The sequence below is a fragment of the Nyctibius grandis genome, chromosome 32 (genome assembly GCF_013368605.1).
Source record: "Nyctibius grandis isolate bNycGra1 chromosome 32, bNycGra1.pri, whole genome shotgun sequence".
Classification (NCBI taxonomy): Eukaryota; Metazoa; Chordata; class Aves; order Nyctibiiformes; family Nyctibiidae; genus Nyctibius; species Nyctibius grandis.
Window position 1 is genome coordinate 880,206 of NC_090689.1, and position 17,812 is coordinate 898,017.

General features: G+C 45.9%; 1 protein-coding gene across 3 annotated transcripts in view; it reads left to right on the forward strand.

Annotated features, from left to right (window-relative positions):
* Positions 1-17,812, forward strand: part of GPC1 (glypican 1) — a 206,662-nt gene that overhangs the window by 161,537 nt on the left and 27,313 nt on the right. For all 3 annotated transcript variants that reach the window (XR_011049899.1, XR_011049900.1, XM_068421147.1), the window contains exon 3: positions 15,483-15,874. Coding sequence is in view for 1 of the 3 variants with exons in the window: in XM_068421147.1 (XP_068277248.1) it covers positions 15,483-15,874 (392 nt within the window). In the remaining 2 variants the exon portion in view is untranslated. The remainder of the gene's footprint in view (positions 1-15,482; positions 15,875-17,812) is intronic.

Sequence of the window (17,812 nt, forward strand, 5' to 3'; positions counted from 1 at the left end):
CCCTTGCTTACAGAGGAAGCACCAAAGTTATCCTGTGTGCCTTCTGCCCCATGAATGTTTGCGGTTCCTCTGCTACCCTGGATGTCATGTTCATTTTCAGCCTTCAAGAAAGGTTGGACCAGATGATCCTTGAGGTCCCGTCCAACCTGGTGTTCTATGATTTTGTTTCATGTCCACCAAATGGACTTTCCTTTTTCTCATGCGATCATCTTTTGAGCCTATTTTAGTCTCTAATATTCAGGACATTTTGTAACAGGGGTGGGGTTTTCCATAACTTGTCTGTTTGAAATAGTGTTTCCTTTTGCCTGTTCTAAATCTTCTGCCAGATCCGAAATTTCTCTGATTGTCCCCAAGCATTTGTGATAAGAGGAAAAGGTGAATGACAGCTGCTTGTCAACATCTCTGTGCATCCTCATAGATGCGTACTAAATGAATTGATTTATCTAGCTGTTTAATAAGGATTTCAATCTAAGTTCATGGGAGGACATTTAAAAGAGGTCAGGATTTATTACTCATGTCCAGTTCACTGGTGCTATGTACTTGGGATAAGAACTGACAGAAAAAAAGGAAAGGTTCAAGTTGGGTAAGTGGAACAAACACATGCTTTTAACAAGTATCCATTTCTCCCATCCTGCAAACTTGGACCTGAGCCAGAGATGCTTCAAAAGCAGCAGAAACCCCAACTCACTCAGGAGGAGAGTGCTGGCATCTCAGGGTAACCAAAGCCTTTTTTTAGTTGTTTTAAATGAATTTATAAAAAGAAGGAGCACATGTAGTTTCCTCTCTTTTTTTTTTCTAAGCATAGCTGCCGTCAGAGTGTGGTTAGCATTCCGGTTCTCAGCTAATATTTTCTTTAGCATGCATTTTTGATCTCCGTTCTGTAAGCGTGATGACAGCCCATGGCGGATGCAGATGTTTTCAGTCGTTGATGTATCCAGCTGATAGTCCTGAGAGGCACAAGGTGCCCAAGCGTGTTGTCTTCCAAGGTTTTGTAATGCTTGCAAATACTAAGGTGATTTATGTTTGATTCATATAAATTATAAATACATGTATTAAACATACATCTTAAAATGGAATTAGTGAGGATGGGAGTGTTTAGTGAGTGTTTAACAAAACAGGTGCCATCAGATGAGAGGGGAACTAAAATTTGCTACTGGATTTCTTATTGTAATATCTGCCAGGGAACATGAATTCCTTTTCCTTAACAATTGATTAAAATTTGCTTCTTTTGGAGTAGGCACCTAAAATTTGGGAAGAGGACACACTTCTGGGAAAGAAGTGCCGTGTGGTTATACCTAGTGTAATCCCCATGCGTTGAAGGGCTGAGAGAGTGCTGTGTTACTCACTGTCCTTCTGACTTTTCCTAATTTCTGAAAGTGTGTTGTAATGTCTTAATATTATTTTAGGGTAGCTGTATATAATATATCCATATTTCAGCTATATTAAAATAGAAATTGATATTAATTTGCCTATTATTCAAATAACAGACATGCATATTATTGTATACGTGTACGTTCTTTCCACTTCTAGCTGTCAGATACGCACACATATTGCGTACTTTGGGATGCCTGTTAACAGGCGTCTTCTCGCATCTTTACCTGTTTTTCATACTGGTTCCATGGGTGGGAATGTCATAAGCAAATTATTGTTACAAAGAGACAACTTTCTGATGGCATTGAGAGAGAGAAAACTAGAGATGAAGAGCTTTATACAGACTTAGATAAACTCCTGCAATAATAACATGGGAACTTCGCCTGTCTAGAATGTTATCCCCACAGCTGGTAATTTCTATCCTCCTTGTTCCTTTCACAGAATCACAGAATGTCAGGGATTGGAAGGGACCTCGAAAGATCATCTAGTCCAATCCCCCTGCCGGAGCAGGATTGCCTAGACCATATCACACAGGAACGCGTCCAGGCGGGTTTTGAATGTCTCCAGAGAAGGAGACTCCACAGCCTCTCTGGGCAGCCTGTGCCAGGGTTCGGTCACCCTCACCGTAAAGAAGTTTTTCCTCATATTTATGTGGAACCTCCTGTGTTCCAGCTTGCACCCATTGCCCCTTGTCCTGTCAAGGGATGTCACTGAGAAGAGCCTGGCTCCATCCTCATGACACTTGCCCTTTACATATTTATAAACATTGATGAGGTCACCCCTCAGTCTCCTCTTCTCCAAGCTAAAGAGACCCAGCTCCCTCAGCCTCTCCTCATAAGGGAGATGTTCCACTCCCTTAATCATCTTCGTGGCTCTGTGCTGGACTCTCTCTAGCAGTTCTCTGTCCTTCTTGAACTGAGGGGCTCAGAACTGGACACAATATTCCAGATGCGGCCTCACCAGGGCAGAGTAGAGGGGGAGGAGAACCTCTCTTGACCTGCTGACCACACCGCTTCTAATCCACCCCAGGATGCCATTGGCCTTCTTGGCCACAAGGGCACACTGCTGGCTCATGGTCATCCTGCTGTCCACTAGGACCCCCAGGTCCCTTTCCCCTACGCTGCTCTCCAACAGGTCCGTCCCCAACTTTTTTCCTTTGCGAAAGCCCACGTGTCAGGTGCTCAAGGTACTTAGATATCCAAGGACCATGTGTCTTAGATACCTTATACTGCAAAAATACGATGGCAAGCATAGTTTCAAATGATCTCATTAACCCAACAATAAATAGTTTGTCCAGAGGCCATTTTGAGCGGAGGGCAACACTAATGAAAATGATAAAAAGATGAAGTCAGTTCTGTCCCACTGCCACAGTGAAGCCTGCAGCTTTTGAAAACCTAAACAAGGAGTTTTGATGTTGAAAAATATGCAGTGAGGATGCCTGAGTGCGTAAGTCCCTCTTTGAACGTGGAAAGTGTCAAAGACAGGCACACACCACGGGGGTTTTTCCCCAGCTTTTTTGCAGAGACAATGAAATACACTTAATTTTAAAGAGAGAATCATTCACTGATGTTTTTCTCAATTAAAATATTACTGCAAAGAGCCTGACTTGGTGACAAATTGGTTCATGATAATGATGTATTTTACAAGTAAGGAAGAAGTTAGAGGCTGTAAGGGCTTAATTATTGTCAGCCTTCAGCAGTGTCTATTCGAGGCGAGGGAAGGAGGCTGAGCTGTTGTGCGCTGGCAGGTTAACGTGTGAGGTGGCGGCTGCCTGACGCTTGCTGAAAGGGGCAGAAAGTCAAACTCGGCCTCAGTGAGGCTGATCAGGAGGGTGGTGGTGAAAACGCAACAACCCGCACTGGCATCTCCTGAACGGGTCTGTTGCTTCTCTCATTCATGCCGTGTCCCTGCAGTTTGTCACCAGCCCAGTACGTGGGCGTGCAACTGGGGCGTCAGGAGGTTACCTTGGCGGTGGCCCTGTTATCTGCAGCTGGGAGAGCTGTGTCTGTGTAACCAGTTGTTTATTTCAGCAGGAGGAAAGGAACACTTTTCTTTCTGGAGTGAAAAATACCTCTGCTGTATAGGAACATAGCGTGCATTTATCCAGGGTGTATATCGTACCTTTTAAAACTGCCAGCAACCCTCAATATTGTAAGATACTTCTGAGTTTATTTTACTGTTAAAGAAATAGAGCCCTTCGGGTCTTACTGAATAAACCTGGAAAGGAACAGGCGGGATTAGCAATTACTTTTATTGCCTTTCATGTTCCTGTCAGTGATAGCCATGTTGCTTGTTGGTTTGCCTTTAAATGCAGGCTTTCTTAGAGGAAAAAAAATCAGAGTGGAATTCATCTTGCAAAATTTCATTTGTCCAAAAGTTCATCTTACTCTAGCTTAATTGTGCCAGCTCCTACTACAGTCCGGAGAGAGATGAGCGGCTCTGAAGACTCATGCTAAAGCGAGTGCCTCAGTAAGTGGGAGGTGCCTTTTCTTCCTTAAGCGGGGACTAAGCCACAAGGTCAGACTTGACTCCTGTTCGATGAATCCCTCCAACGTGCCTTCCCAGTCCTTATCTCGCAGAGAGGTTGCTGTGAAATCTGTTTGATAAGAGCCTGCTGGGGCAATAGTTGCAGTTCATCATTCACCGCAAGTCTGTAGTTGCAGCACAGATATATTTAGAAGGAGCCGTGATTAAAATCTCTTGCCAGCTCTGATCCCAGGAACACACATGGGGAAAATAATCTTAAGATTCCCATCTCTTGTATTTGCTTATCCCGCCCCGGGTGCAAACAGACCAAATCCCTTCTGCAAGGGCTTTCAGCCTATGGCAGGTTTCCTCGCAGCAGGACCTTGCAGCACAGCTCGCTCTTCTTCACCAGGCAGGCTGGAGCACAAGGCTTCTCAGCATGGAGTGTAGGACCTTGGACCACAAGAGTATTCTGAGCTTGGTACGCTGGCAAAAGGAGCCTCTGCTGAGAAGGAAAAGGGTAATGGCAAAGAAAATGAAAGAATGAGGTTACTTTTTACAGATAAGACTCTTCAGCTTTGAGAAGACGTGGAGGTATGATAGAGGTCTGTGGTATGGAGGTATGATAGAGATGGAAAATATAAGGAGTCAATACACTGTATTTCTTACACTAGAAGGTTTATGGTTTGCCTGTTGTACTGAAGAGATTTAAAACGAGTGGAGGGAAGTACTTTTCCCCAGAAGATGTAACTAAATGTGGAGCTCATGGCAAGAGCCCAGCAGTGTAGCTCAGCTCAAAAAGGGTCTGACAAGTCCACAGAAGCTGGTGACCAGCAGTGGCTCTTAAACATAGAGACTTGGCCAGGAAACCTTTTAGTGGGTGGATTTTGAGGAGTAAGATCACTCCTTGTCCTGTTGTTCGTGCTTTTCCTAAGTATGGAGTATTGCTTCATCTCAGGGGCTGTACACATGCCTCTCACTCCAGACTGTGTAGCTTTGAGGTGATCCAGTGTAGCTTCATACGTAAATATCCAGAGTATCCAGGAGACATGCGTTTCTGTGGCTTGTTGCACCATATTGGATTATAGGCTTCAATCAAAAGAAGGGCTTGAGAGATGTACAGGGAATAGGGTTGAAATTTGATGGAGGCACAAGTTTGAGGAAACAATGTGAAAAATCTAGCGTACGTGCAGCTTATCTTTCAGTCTCATATGCGGACACAGAGCCACAGTCATACAGCTTTTGAATATTTCCAGCCATGAGTGTGCAAGGGGCTGCCTGCCTGCATGCACCACCGGAGGCTGTTTGACCTTGTAGTTGTGCACACAAGCCTTGGCACACCTTGATAGCTGACTCCTGCTCGATTATTTCAACCTTTGGAGCACGGTGGCACGCATGCAGCTTCACACGTGCACCGTGCCGCCCTCGGCCTGAGCACCGCTGCTCCTGCCCGGGGTGTTGTGCCGCAGCAAGCTTCCTAACATGGAAATTTCAAGCCTAAACAATAGAGGAGCTCCCCAGGCAAATGCCTTGGATGTCAGCTGCATTACATTTCGTGGCATTTAATATCCCGGGATCTGCGAGGGTGTTGTGTGGCGCCAGGAATCACTTTCCGAGCAGGTGCGTGCCACTTGCTCCTGCTCCCGCCTCGCTATTTTTCCACCAGGCAGAAGGGAATACTGCAGTGGGGTCGGGCACGCCAGTGCGGGGATGCTGGCTCCCGTTAACGGGGTGACGCACGCACAGGCTTTGTTCATATGCCCTGCCAGTCCTACAGGTTAGTTGTCTTTGCCCCCCATCCCCAAGTGACTCTTGCCTTTGCAAAGTTATTACAGGAAGTTGAATTCAGGAATGTCTTAAGGTTTGCACAGATCTGTTTCCGAGGGACATTAGGAAGGTAATGCTGAGCTCATCAGGATCATCAAAGTCTAAAGTGGTTCCTTCACTAGCCATGTTTTGGGGAGAGCTGCTGCTGGGGCTGGGGAGGGTCTCTGTGGCTGTGCTCGTGACGCCCAGGCTCATTGCTGTCACTTTGGGTGGCTTTCCTTGGGTGCCCAGTAGTTGTGTGGTTCTCACCAGGAGGACAAGCAAATATCCATCTTCTCACTGTTCCTCAAGTGAGGGTGATCTTTTCCCTCTGGGGAACTTTCCAGCCAGTGAATGTTCTCCACTCCCTTATTTTGATAGCTGGGTCCAGTCCTGCTTGTCTTAGATAAAAGCAAACTATCTTGGCAAATCGTAGAAACAGGGGAGGGGAATGTGAAGAATAAAAAATAGGTGCAAATAATTACATTTCTCTGCCATTTAAAACACTGTCAGACGGGCACAAATCTTGCATTATAAAGTATGAAAATGTTATCCAAGACCTGGCAGAGAAAGCACACTATTTCTTAGGAGTGAGTAGAGGTGCTTCCTCCCTGGGCCTCTCGCTAGCAGAGCTGTGTTCCAAAATGGTTTTTCACACAACAGCAACTTTCTTTTGCATGAAAAGGTTTTTGTTTTCTCAAAAAGCTCTTTTTTTTCCTAACAAAAGAAACAAGATGGCTGCTGCATATCCCAATCTAAAACCAGTTTAAGGTAGGCCACCTTTTGCTTTTACCCAAAGCCAGCCATTGTAGAGATGAGGTCAAATCCTGTATAGCTACCTGCTTTCACTGTTGCTCACAATGCATCTGTTCTATTGACTAATCTCATCTCCGGAGACTTCAAAGGCATTTGCGTCTGTGCCTTGAGTAGTTAATTAAGCTGAAGAAGATGGAAATTAGTAAAGGAATTATCAGGTGAAGAACCTGCTGAAGGGGAGGTAGCAATACATTGTGTTGAAAGAAGAGCTCCTGGGCTGGAGGGAGGTCCCAGTAGTGGTTCTCAAAGACAGGCCTAGAGCCCAGCCTGGTTAACAGCCCCATTAAAGACCAGCACAAATGATAAGAAATGCGGTCATGAGATTAATTGATGACACAGTGCTGGGTAAAGTTATCACTATTGAAGAGGATAGTGGATAACCATGATGACCAAAATAATAGAAATAGGGCGAAATTCAATATTCCGGAGTGAGGCATACAGCTGGGGAATAATTGGTTGGGAAATAGCAAAGGGGAGAGTTGGGGATGTACCAGTTGGTGGCAGAAAGTCTGTGAAGTGCTAATGTGATGCATTCCTAAAAAAGTTAAGTGCAGTCCTTGCAGTATTCACAGTGTTATTTCCAGTAAAGAAAATTAGATGTTCTTTGTAGTTCTGACCACCCACAGTTAAGAAAAGTTAATGCCAACCAGAAGAGGTGAAGAGAAGAGTTAGTGGAATGATCAGAGGACTGGAGAATCTGTCAGGTGTGAAGAGGGGAAAGTACCTTCGCTTGTGTAGGAAGGCAACATGGATGCTGAGAAAATAAGGGACTTTGTGTGTAAATGTCTCAGAGAGTGAACACCAGGAAACCAAAACAACTATTGAAACTGGAGGATCACATTGGCAAAGACCAAGTGGATCAAGAATGAACTTAGACCAGAAATTAAGAAAAGGAGTCCACTCATCTGAGGAGATGTTCTGGACCAGCCTTCCAGTAGGAGCAGGGAGGGCAAAATCTCTGCTGGGCACTGAGCAGGTTTAGGAGAGTACCAAATCAGATGATTATATGGCAGGGCTGGCGCTTGTCTCATTGACCCACAACATCTCTTCAGTTCTATGTTCCTACACTGTCCTCAGCCCTGCTCCAGGATGCTGTGTGCAGAGGAGAAATCAGATAAGGGTATTTGGCTCTCCATTAAAGTGGCTCTTCGGAGAGAATCCTAAAAGTTTGGAGGTTTTACTACCTAAAAGCATCATAATTCTTGCATCCTGGCACATTTGTTCACACTGTTCATCCTTTGGCTTCTAGGTAGAAGCTGATTTTATCTCCTTTTGTTTGGGCTTCTTTGCAATCTGAGTCTTGGTTTCTCATGATGCCTCTTAGATGGCAGCCACCAAACAGGGGCAATGTGTAACGTGGGACAGACATTGTAGAGGAGAGTTATCCAGAATACACAGGGAGGGACTGTTCTCTGGGGTGGATCAGGACTGAGGAAACAGCTACACAAGAGCAGCTGGTTCACAGCAGTGTGAAACTGAGGGGAGGGAGATATCTCCCAAGGACAATGCCATCAGGATTGCTACATGCAGGGCTATGTGCACATGGAGCCTAAGCCACGTGGTCTCACTGTAGTTATTTCCTTTGCCAGCACGCAGCTAAGGTACAAATTGGAGCATATCACTGCTGTTGTATTGATGTCAGCTCTTCAGCACAGGCATGGGTAGTACTTAAATTAATAATGAGTAATAACAATTTTATAAATAAAATATCAGCGTACTTGCTGAAGTGAATAAAATTGACATGAATGCATTAGATTTGGATTTTAATGGCTTAAATCTGTGGCTGAATTATTCTCTTCTAATAGTAGTTTGACTGCAAGGACAGCATTAAAACCAACTGGAGAAGCAAAATGGTATTGGGATGTGCAGCAGTGTATTAAATGGGAACTCAGCCCAGGAAAATGCTGTGCCTCAGACCGACAGGGCTGGCCCCGAGAGCGAGCTCTGCTGTGTGACGTCCCTGGGCTGTTTCTTTCCCTGCTTTTACTGCTGTACAGGACACCACAGAGCCAGCTTATTTTTCTCTCCTGTTCTTAGTCCAGTCTCCTTGAAACACTGTAGCAGTGCTGTTGGTGAGCATATTTCACTCGGCCTCCCTTCAGCGCTGCAGAGAGGCTCCGTGGCGCTGGCCCTGCGTGAATTCCACCTCAGGCTCGTGTGCTTGCTCAAACTTGAGAAATTACGATACACTGTTTGATACTTCTTCCTCCTCGCATTTTTGCCCCCACCTCCGGCTGTCCGGGCAGTTTGTGGCTGCACTGCAAGGTCCTCAGCCTGCAAGCCCAGCCTGCCGTGCAAAGCTGTTCAGCCAGCAGGAGGGTTTTTATCTTGCCCCCATGCTGAAAAACTTCTGTAGCGTTTGCACAAGAACATCACTTCTGTGGGTGCAGAGCACTGCTGCACTACGTAAGTCGTTAGGAGTTCCTGCAGGGACTACTCGAGGCTTTTTGGAAGCATAAGCAAAACTGAATTTTGCTGTCCCAGGGTGGAGCAGTCTGCTCTTGTGTTAAGGATGCAAGACGTAGGGGAGAGCTTGGGCTGGAAGGTGGAGGCAGGGCAGGGCCCTGGGTGCTTCTTCTGTTGCTCCAAGGGAAAGTGAAGGGTTGGAGGTATCGCTTGGGCTTCCTTCCTGCTGGAGCCCTGCACCCTGATGCCTTTCCCCTCCCCTCATGTCTGACTTCCAGGTGTAGGTAGAGTGGTTGCCCAGAGTCTTCACCAAATCAAATCATCCAGTGCTAAACCTGCCTTTAGGTACAGATTTCTTCTTAAAATCTGGTTTTGGAATTAATGGCATCATCTGAGCAATGTATTTTCCTCCCTCATCTCCTCTAATCTGGTACTACTCTTTTCCAGTTGTGGTTAAGGCTTTTTGTACTGCAGTTTTCTGCTTAAGGCTTTAATAATATTCAAATTGAAAGTAATTCAGTCACCTTTCTCCAATTCTCATATTTTTTTCTAGTATGCCTCTAAAGTTTGATGGCTTTTGAAGAAAGCCAGATCTGCTGCGTGCCCAAAGAGCATTTGGATGCTCTTCCTTCAGTGACCTCTTCATTTCGCTCTGTATCCATTCCCACTCCATCATTATATTAGTTGAAGAAACCCCAGTGTGTTCCAGATATTGAGTGATCAAATGGTATTAAAGGGCTTGGATAAAGTACTTGGTGCTGGGTGGGGTGAGGAAGGGGGAATGCAAAACTTTCCATCTTCAGAGAGAAACTGCCAGTCCCTGCCTTGCTGTTCACAGCTCCCCGATTTGAATCCAGAGTTGTGAAAATGTGGAAACTGTGAAAATATGAGCTGTGAAGCAGGGGAATGGGTGGGGATTTACAATCTCTCTTGAATGCAAAGGTTAAAGATTCTAGTTGAAAACTTAATTCTCTGCTAAGTAACTTCTTGTCACTACAACAGCAAGAGAAACAGCGGCCAAGGTTGCAGAATTGTCTCAGTTGTAAAAACCTTTCCTTTCTTTGCTCCTAACTTTCTGGCATTTGTGTATTTGAGGCAGAAGTTTTTCAGACCTGGCCTCTGCCAAAAGGCAAATTTCACTTGAGCAAAGCTGGTTGTCTTGTTTCTGAGCCTGGAAGTGAGAGGCAATAATAATAATAAACCCAGACTCCCATTTCATTTGTTTTCTTTTGACTCCTTGTGCAGCGAGAGTGTGAAAGGTGATGTTTCACGTAGGACCTTGACTGAGGAGCAGGCCTTTCATTGGCCCAGGCAAAACTGAGTTTGATTTGACTGAATTACTGGGGTTAGAAAATCAGCTGCTGGGCTTTGCAGTGTTGTGAAGCCCTTGGCCGGCAGCAGCGAGCAAGGACTCACCTGTTCGATGGCTCTTTGAGAAAAGTGTTTGAAAGAGGGGAAGCCTGGTCGTGGATTTAGCAGGTGACTCACAGGAAGGTGTCTCTGGCTGGTACACCTCCATTGTAACATTTGTGAGGCTGGCAGAAGCTGAGAGCATCCATGGTTTTCCAGCATGGGTCCAGAAAATAACTAACTGCTTTCTTGTGACTCAGAGTGAAAACAAATGCTCCATTTCAGAGGGAAGGTGGCCCTGTGCAGAGCCACCTCAGGTGTTTGTGTACCTGCTGCCGGAGATGGGAGTGCAGCAGTGACTCCTGGAGCAAGCGAGGGCTTTAGAGCTCCAGCACTGACTCCTCATGAGCCCTTTCCCTCCATCCCTGCCATTCCCAAGTCAAACAAAGCCACGTGCTATGGTGCACGAATGCAGACATAGGTTGAGCCTGTTGCTGCTGTCCTGGAGAACATGGTGTTGGCAGGGCTTAGGGGTCTTGGGGATGTGTCCAGGATGTGACCTGGATGGAGCTGCCTCCATTTGTTCAAGGCCTGCCTGAGCTAATCATCCCAATGGTCCTTTGGGAGCCCTGGCAGATCCAGCAATGGTGGACCAAGTAAGAGTTAACAGATCCAAAATAAACCCTCTGGGAGTTTATTTTTAGCTTCTTAGAGAAATAGTGGGACAGCTGTATTATTACAGGTTTCCAACCACCCAGGTTACCTAAGGGTCCCCCACCCACTGTGGCTACAGATAACGGGGTGCTTCCCCTGGAATAAATAATTGCTTCTCCCTGAAATCAAGGACAGATGCCTGAGCTGTGGTTCAGCAAGTTGTTTTATCCTGAGGCCCTGCACATCCTTAATCTGACCTGTGTCTAAATACGTGAAAAGGTTGGATATTAGTAGGCAGGGAGCGTGAATGAGAAGATGCAGTGTTAATTGGAGATACCTGTGCTTAGTGTACGAGCAGTGCAGGCTGAGATGGTGAGGACCAGGGCAGAACACAAGCTTCTGTGCATCCCTCTTGACAAACCCCACTTCTTAATTCCTTCTAATGCTGCAAAATGAGCATTTAAATTCTCTGCCAGGTCAGCTATTCATCACAAACACATTGAGGCTTAATTGCTAATTAATTTCCCCTAGATAATGTAGATACATTTTTTTTTCTGGGTGTGTGAAATCTAGAAGAACATTCTGAGAACCAGCCACAAAAGAGTTGGCTGTAATTGGTGTTCTCTCACTTAGGTGAGAAGTAACAGTTCATCAACTCTTAATTAGCTTGGACTTTTTCGAGAGCAGTTTCCAATCTTTTGACAGAAAGATATACATCTTGTTTCTCCTGTAGTGATACAAAGCAACTCCTTTTACCTTGAATTGGCAAATCGGGCTGGGTTTGTTGGTGTTTTCTTCCTCCTGATGGTGAGTGCCCAGCTGCATGTTGTGCCTGGATTGCTGAGCGATTTATTCAGTTAGTGTCGCTTGTCACTGAGAAAAGAGCACTGGTTATACAAGGAGGAGAGTTTGAGCTCAGTTTAATTAAATTGTGAATGGGTAACCAGCGGCGCTTGGAGTGATACATTAAGGTACGGAGCAGCTTTTAGATATCTCGGCACCATCAGAGAAAGCTTGTATTTTGTGTCTGTTGTTGTGAATGCCATTTCTGTTCATTGGACAGGTAGGAAGGCTGTGGCAACAGGAAAATTAAGACACCTGATTAGTCAGACCCAGAAAAGTGTCCTGCCAGGACAAATCATCTGCGTGGCAGTTACCTGCTTGGCTTGTGAGCCCCGTGAGGAGCTGCTGCAGGGGAAGGCGACCATGCAACAAGGAATGGTGACGTTGCAGCAGGGTCAGCCCGAGTCAGCTCACAGCGGTGCCAGCCCGGGTGGGCTGGGAGCTCGGGGCTGCAGCAGCCCCATGTGGGCTCACACTGCTGTCGTCTCCTTAGCCCAGCTCACGTGAGACGCTAGGGCGGGAGAGAAATGCTGGATGAGAAGCTCCCAAATAATAAATCATCCTCTTGCAGCCTCTCACCCGTTGGTGGAGTAGCCAGACTTTCCTGGGAGTGGGTGCCCATGGCTGCTCTGCCGGGGACGGGGCCATGGCTGCGAGAGGGGACACTCAAGCGCTTTGCAGGAGCAGAGCAGTCTGCAGTGAATGAGGGTGACCGGGTTGCATGCTATGTATGTGCCGGTAACACTTGCCAAGTTTTAATTACACTTTGTACAATTATTCAGTGTAAAAGAGGCCTTTTGGTAAAAGGGAAGCTCTCACCTGTGTTAGCACCCTGCAGATCATAGGGATAATTTTGTCATGAGAAAAAATTGCCATGTGCCGCTGTCTTTGGGACTAGCGATGGCTGAACTGTTTGAGTGGGGGGACATGCAGCCTCAAATGTCCCTTGGGCAGCGGTGAGAGGCCCCGGGCTTTGCAGAAAGCTTGTCCTGCCCTGGCAGAGAGCTGCCCTCCGGCAGCCGTGGCAGGGGAATAGGGGTTGGGACGCGGGCAGTAGGGCCACGGGGAGAGGGCACGGCTCAAATCGCCCTTTGTCTTGAGGTTCAAGAGGAGAGGCTGCGATAAGCTCTCTTGGTGTGTGCTGCAGGTCTGTCTTATTGTTACACTGAGGTCCTTTAGCAAAGTACTTTTTAATGGGATCAGCTTTTGATTTTTTTGATACTAAGAATCCCCCATTAGAAAGTAATTTTGTAGGTGGCTTAGGTGAATCTAACAGCTCACTGGCAACACGCTTACACTGGTGTCTGTAGGAAGAAATCAGGTTTTAATAGGGAAGGTGGACAAACACATGTGGATCAGTCATTTGGGAGATGGAGGGGTCCCAGGACGCGTTTGGAGATACAAACTGCCAACCAGGTCAAGTTGAATAAGAATAAATTTCTTCCAAAAGTACACTTGAAACCACAGTTTTCATTTAACATTTTAGATAACACATTTTTATTTTCTGCATAAGTGATTGAACCAAACTTCTGCTAAGACCTAGTTTGCTCACAATCTTTTAAAAGCACTTAAATCAAATTTTAAACGATTAAGCATGATTGTGGCTGGTGGAAGCCAGGCTATTAATGCTCAGTATCGATTTGTTAAAATACAAGAAGATTTAGTATTTAGCAGCCTGTGGTGCAGATGCAGAGAGTGTTTTCACTTGCTTGATCCGCTTGTTGAGTTTTAGCTTCATTCAAATCTGAGAAGCCAATGAGAGATCATTAATGTAGGAAAGCTTGTGTGGCCCTTCCAGTCTGTGAATATAAACAAGACCCATGGAAATGAGCTTTACTGGTACTGAAATTTTAGAGGTGTTTAATTGTAGTCAGTGCCGTTCCCTCAAAAAATACTTCAATAAAGCTTTGTACTTGTAATATGCATTTTTCAGAAGCTTTTCTTTCTTTTCTTATATGCCTAGCACAGTGAAGTTAATTTATATACCTAAATATGTGCTGTTTGATTTTCATTTAATAAGTTTTCCTCTAACTAGAGCTTTTCATACATCACCAAAAAAACCAGTAATTTAGATTTTTAAAATAGTGTAATCAGGTTTGCTTCAAAAAGGCCCTAAAAAGTACAAATGTAATTGAAATAAACAGTATTATTTCAATCATTTTTCCTCTCACTGACTTAAATGATGATTATAGTTGCTTATGTAAATCAATAAATTGAATCAAGCCGGTCCTGCGATGAGTTCCCCACTGTGCAGTCTCGGAGAGCCTGAAGGTAGCTGGCAGTCAAGAGGATGGAAATACCTAAAGATGTTGGTAAGGGAGGAGTCGAACCTGTCATCTTTACCCTCCTGTATGTAGCAAGAGAGTCGCGTTTCTGTCACTTCTACAACCACTGAATCTAGGGTATAAAACCATTTAGTTGTTTATACCTAAACAAAAGCAGAATGCAAATCCCAATAAGCAAATGGGATGAGAACCACGAACGTGATAGTGTTGGCTTCAGTTCGAAAACACTTGAGCATAACCCTGTCTTTAAATACATAAGGCATTCCTGTTCCTGTCGCAGCGCTTGGGACTCTGGCACACACTTTGTGGGCTGTGCCTCAGAGCCAGGGCGGCTGCGATGACTGGGGCTGATGGGGACGTCTCCGTGAAGGGTTGGAATGGTTGCTGGTGGCAGCCCTGCTCCGTCTCACCAGGGCTTTGGAAATAACGCGTTGGAAAACAAGCATTGAGGCAGGAAAGAAAGGCGGCTCAAAGAAGTTGCACCAATTCCTCCAAACGCAATTTCAGGCTGGATCATGGTGGTTTTGGGTCGGTGGGGATGACAGCTAGTCAGGGTAAAGCCACATCCACTTCAAATATATGTGCTGCCCCAAAGAAGAGCTCATGCCTGCAGTGACCTTGTCTTAGATCTCTGTGCTTTGTGCTTCAGACATATATGTTGTACTGGAGTCCTGCTGGCTTCCCCAAATTATCAGTGCCTCAGCCAGGGATGGCAGCCTTCCAGGGAAAAAGGGAATTTGGGGCGGGGGGAGTGGGGAGTTCTCTTTTAAAACTGAAGAAGTTGCTGTCTTCTCCAGAAGAGCCCCCACTTTTCTGTGATGGTAAGAGCAGGCAATGCTGGAGGAATTTTAACCTTTGACATGATGAAATGGAAGACTTCAGGTTATCTTCTAGGTGAAGTCTTTATCTTACTTCATTCTGGTGTGGATGCTAATATTGATAGAGTAGTCTGACTCTATTAGCAGTCATTACAGGATAGACCTCCATTGCCTGAACAGAACCAGGCATCCTTGTGTGTTTACAATGTTTTCTGGTGATGTTTAACACGTGTCAACTTCTGTGCCAGAAGCGACTGGTTCTTGATTCAGGGCTGAGTGTCCCATAAGGCATTGGCTGACAATTGTGGTGAGTTATGGTATATGTCAGCAGTGCCAGCTGATGCGTTCTGTAAAGAAAACCTATGAGTAACACTATGGCACCTTACACACTCAGAGAAAAGCCTCATTTTTGGTTCTAGGTGAGGCTGCCAGAAAAGACAGAGGCCCGGACCATGGTGCTCTGGCTCTGGCACTGGGGGCTTCCTCCTTCAGTCTTCTCAGCTAAGGCTCAAGACTGAGAGTGTGGGTGAGGTCGGTTGGAGGAGAAGCTCTATTAGGGTCCTTCGCTTTTCTCAGGGCATTTAGTTGTGCTGCCAAACAGCACAGCCCGTTGGATTCCTGCTTGTCCAACTGATGCTTCACCATCTCCTTTTTCTTCTCTCTTCAGGTTATTTCCAGGATTTGTTGAACAAGTCAGAAAAGGCCCTTTATGATGCTTTTCCAAGCATGTACGGAGAATTGTACACTCAAAACATGAAGGTCTTCAAGGACTTGTACAGTGAGCTACGCCGCTATTACCGGGGCTCCAACATCAACTTGGAAGAGGCCCTCAATGAGTTCTGGACACGCTTGCTGGAGCGGCTCTTCAAGCTGATGAATCCCCAGTACCATATCACAGATGAGTACCTGGACTGCATGGTGAAACACGCGGAGCAGCACAAACCCTTCGGGGAAGTTCCCAGGGACCTGAAGGTGAAGGCAACCCGAGCCTTCATCGCAGCACGCTCCTACGCACAGGGCTTTCTTGTGGGCAGCGACGTGGTCAAAAAGGTGTCTCAGGTATGTTGGGGTTTTTCCTTTTTCTCCATCCTCAGATTGGCAGGAGCCAGTCAACTACTGCTGTTGGGGAGAGGGGGGGTTGTTTCCCCTTATGTTTTCATTACAAAGCAAGCAGGTATTTTTCAGCTTTGTAAACCAAACTGTTTGAGGGTCACCCATCAGTGGAAGGGAGCAGCCAGCCTGGACTTCTACAGGCACTGATAGTGCAGGAGCAGCAAGGTATAACTCCCTGCAAATCAGTCTTTATCTCATTTTAACCTGCGCAGCAGAGTGCCAAGGAGATGTCAGTCGCCCAGGCTGTAAAGCCGTTCTGGCGCTTGCCTAGATTCCTCGCGCTTCCTCGGCAGGGAAATGGCACACCTTGAAATCACGCTGCCTTATTTCGCTCCTTGATGGCGATGCGATGTAGGGTGTGCAGCGCTGGCTTGCCACGAGTGTGCTGGGAGTACACGCAGAGAGATACGTTTCAGCAGTCGGTGATGGGATCTCTGTGTCTGTTTATGTAGCTGTGTGTATTTGTACAGCTTCTGTGTACAGAGGGTGAGTTTGTAAAGTGCATTGGGATCTTCAGGGATAAAAGGTGCTATATAAATGTAAATTAATGTGACTGAATCCAGGGTTTCAGGAGGAAGAAAATTGTCTGTATTCTTTACTGCAGAAGCAGCCTTTCAGAGCCAGAAGAAGGTGATTGTCCTGAAACAAGATATTCAGGCTTTTCACACAGGTAGTGAGGAGAAAATCCATACTAAAATAATGACTTGCATACTGCATGTGGAGATGGCAATCAGCAGGTATGAGAATCGGGGCGTGATTAAACTGTGAATGTAAAAATACAGAATCGCAATTAATTTCCTCGGAAGGTAATGCGTGGTAATGCGTAGCAGAGGGCAGTACTATTTGATGCAGCAAATCCAGACTTTGATCTCAGGAAGAAACATTAATGTGATAACAGTGACAAATGCTTTAATTTATCAGTGTGGGACTATAAAACTGTTCAGCTACCCAAAAGCCTTTGTACATCTCATTAACATCACACTCTCCTGACACTTAAGCAGATAAAAGAGGAGAATGGTGTCATTTCAGGGGGACCAAAGTAAAATATTTTTCATAAATCCTCTGACTGGCAGAGATTTCCAGCTCAATGTGCGTGATGCTGCCTGTAGCCAAGTGTGGTGGGTAAAGCAGGCTGGCAGAGCAACTGCGGTCATGGTATCAGCGGAAGGGAAGGACCCGAGATACCGACATGCAGCATATTTTTCCCCCACCTTCATGTAGGCTTCTGACCCATTGGATTTTGATTCAGGTCCTCCCTTTCTGAATTCTCCTCCTTCTCTTGGCATCGCTTATCAAATGGGATGTGGGGTACACGACCAGTCACAGATCCTGCTCTTCCCCCTGCCTCCCCCCAGCCCGTTCCTCCAGGATGGAGGGTCTTCCAGGAGGGTCTCAACCATTCCTCTCTCACACAAGAACCCTGCCTGGGGTTGCAGTTAACCCAGCATGTTGCTGTTGCAGCACAATCTGCATGAACTGAGTCGGGAAACCTCAGCAAAGCCTCCTGGAGAGCTGATTTTGTAACGAAGGCCAAAACTGGCCCATTTCCCTAGTCTTCAGGAATGGGTTTAGTACTTTAGGCAAGAGGGGGTGAGAATGCTGAGGTGGGAAATCCATTTTATGGATGCCCTGGCAGCCCTCAGCGGTGTCTAAAATAAAAGGCCTGGTTTACCCACTTTCCTTGACCAGATGTGGACTTACACTAGTGCCAAATGGATGTGAAGTGCTGAATGCGATCCGCAACTGGTGCTTTGGCTTTAGGCATTTTTTGTGTTGCTTTATGCTTACAACGTTAGGAGAAAGTGTATAAGACACTTACTAAGATCAGAGACTGGGATTTGACTTTCCTGTCAGCTGGTAGCAGCGGTCTTTAAAAACAACTCT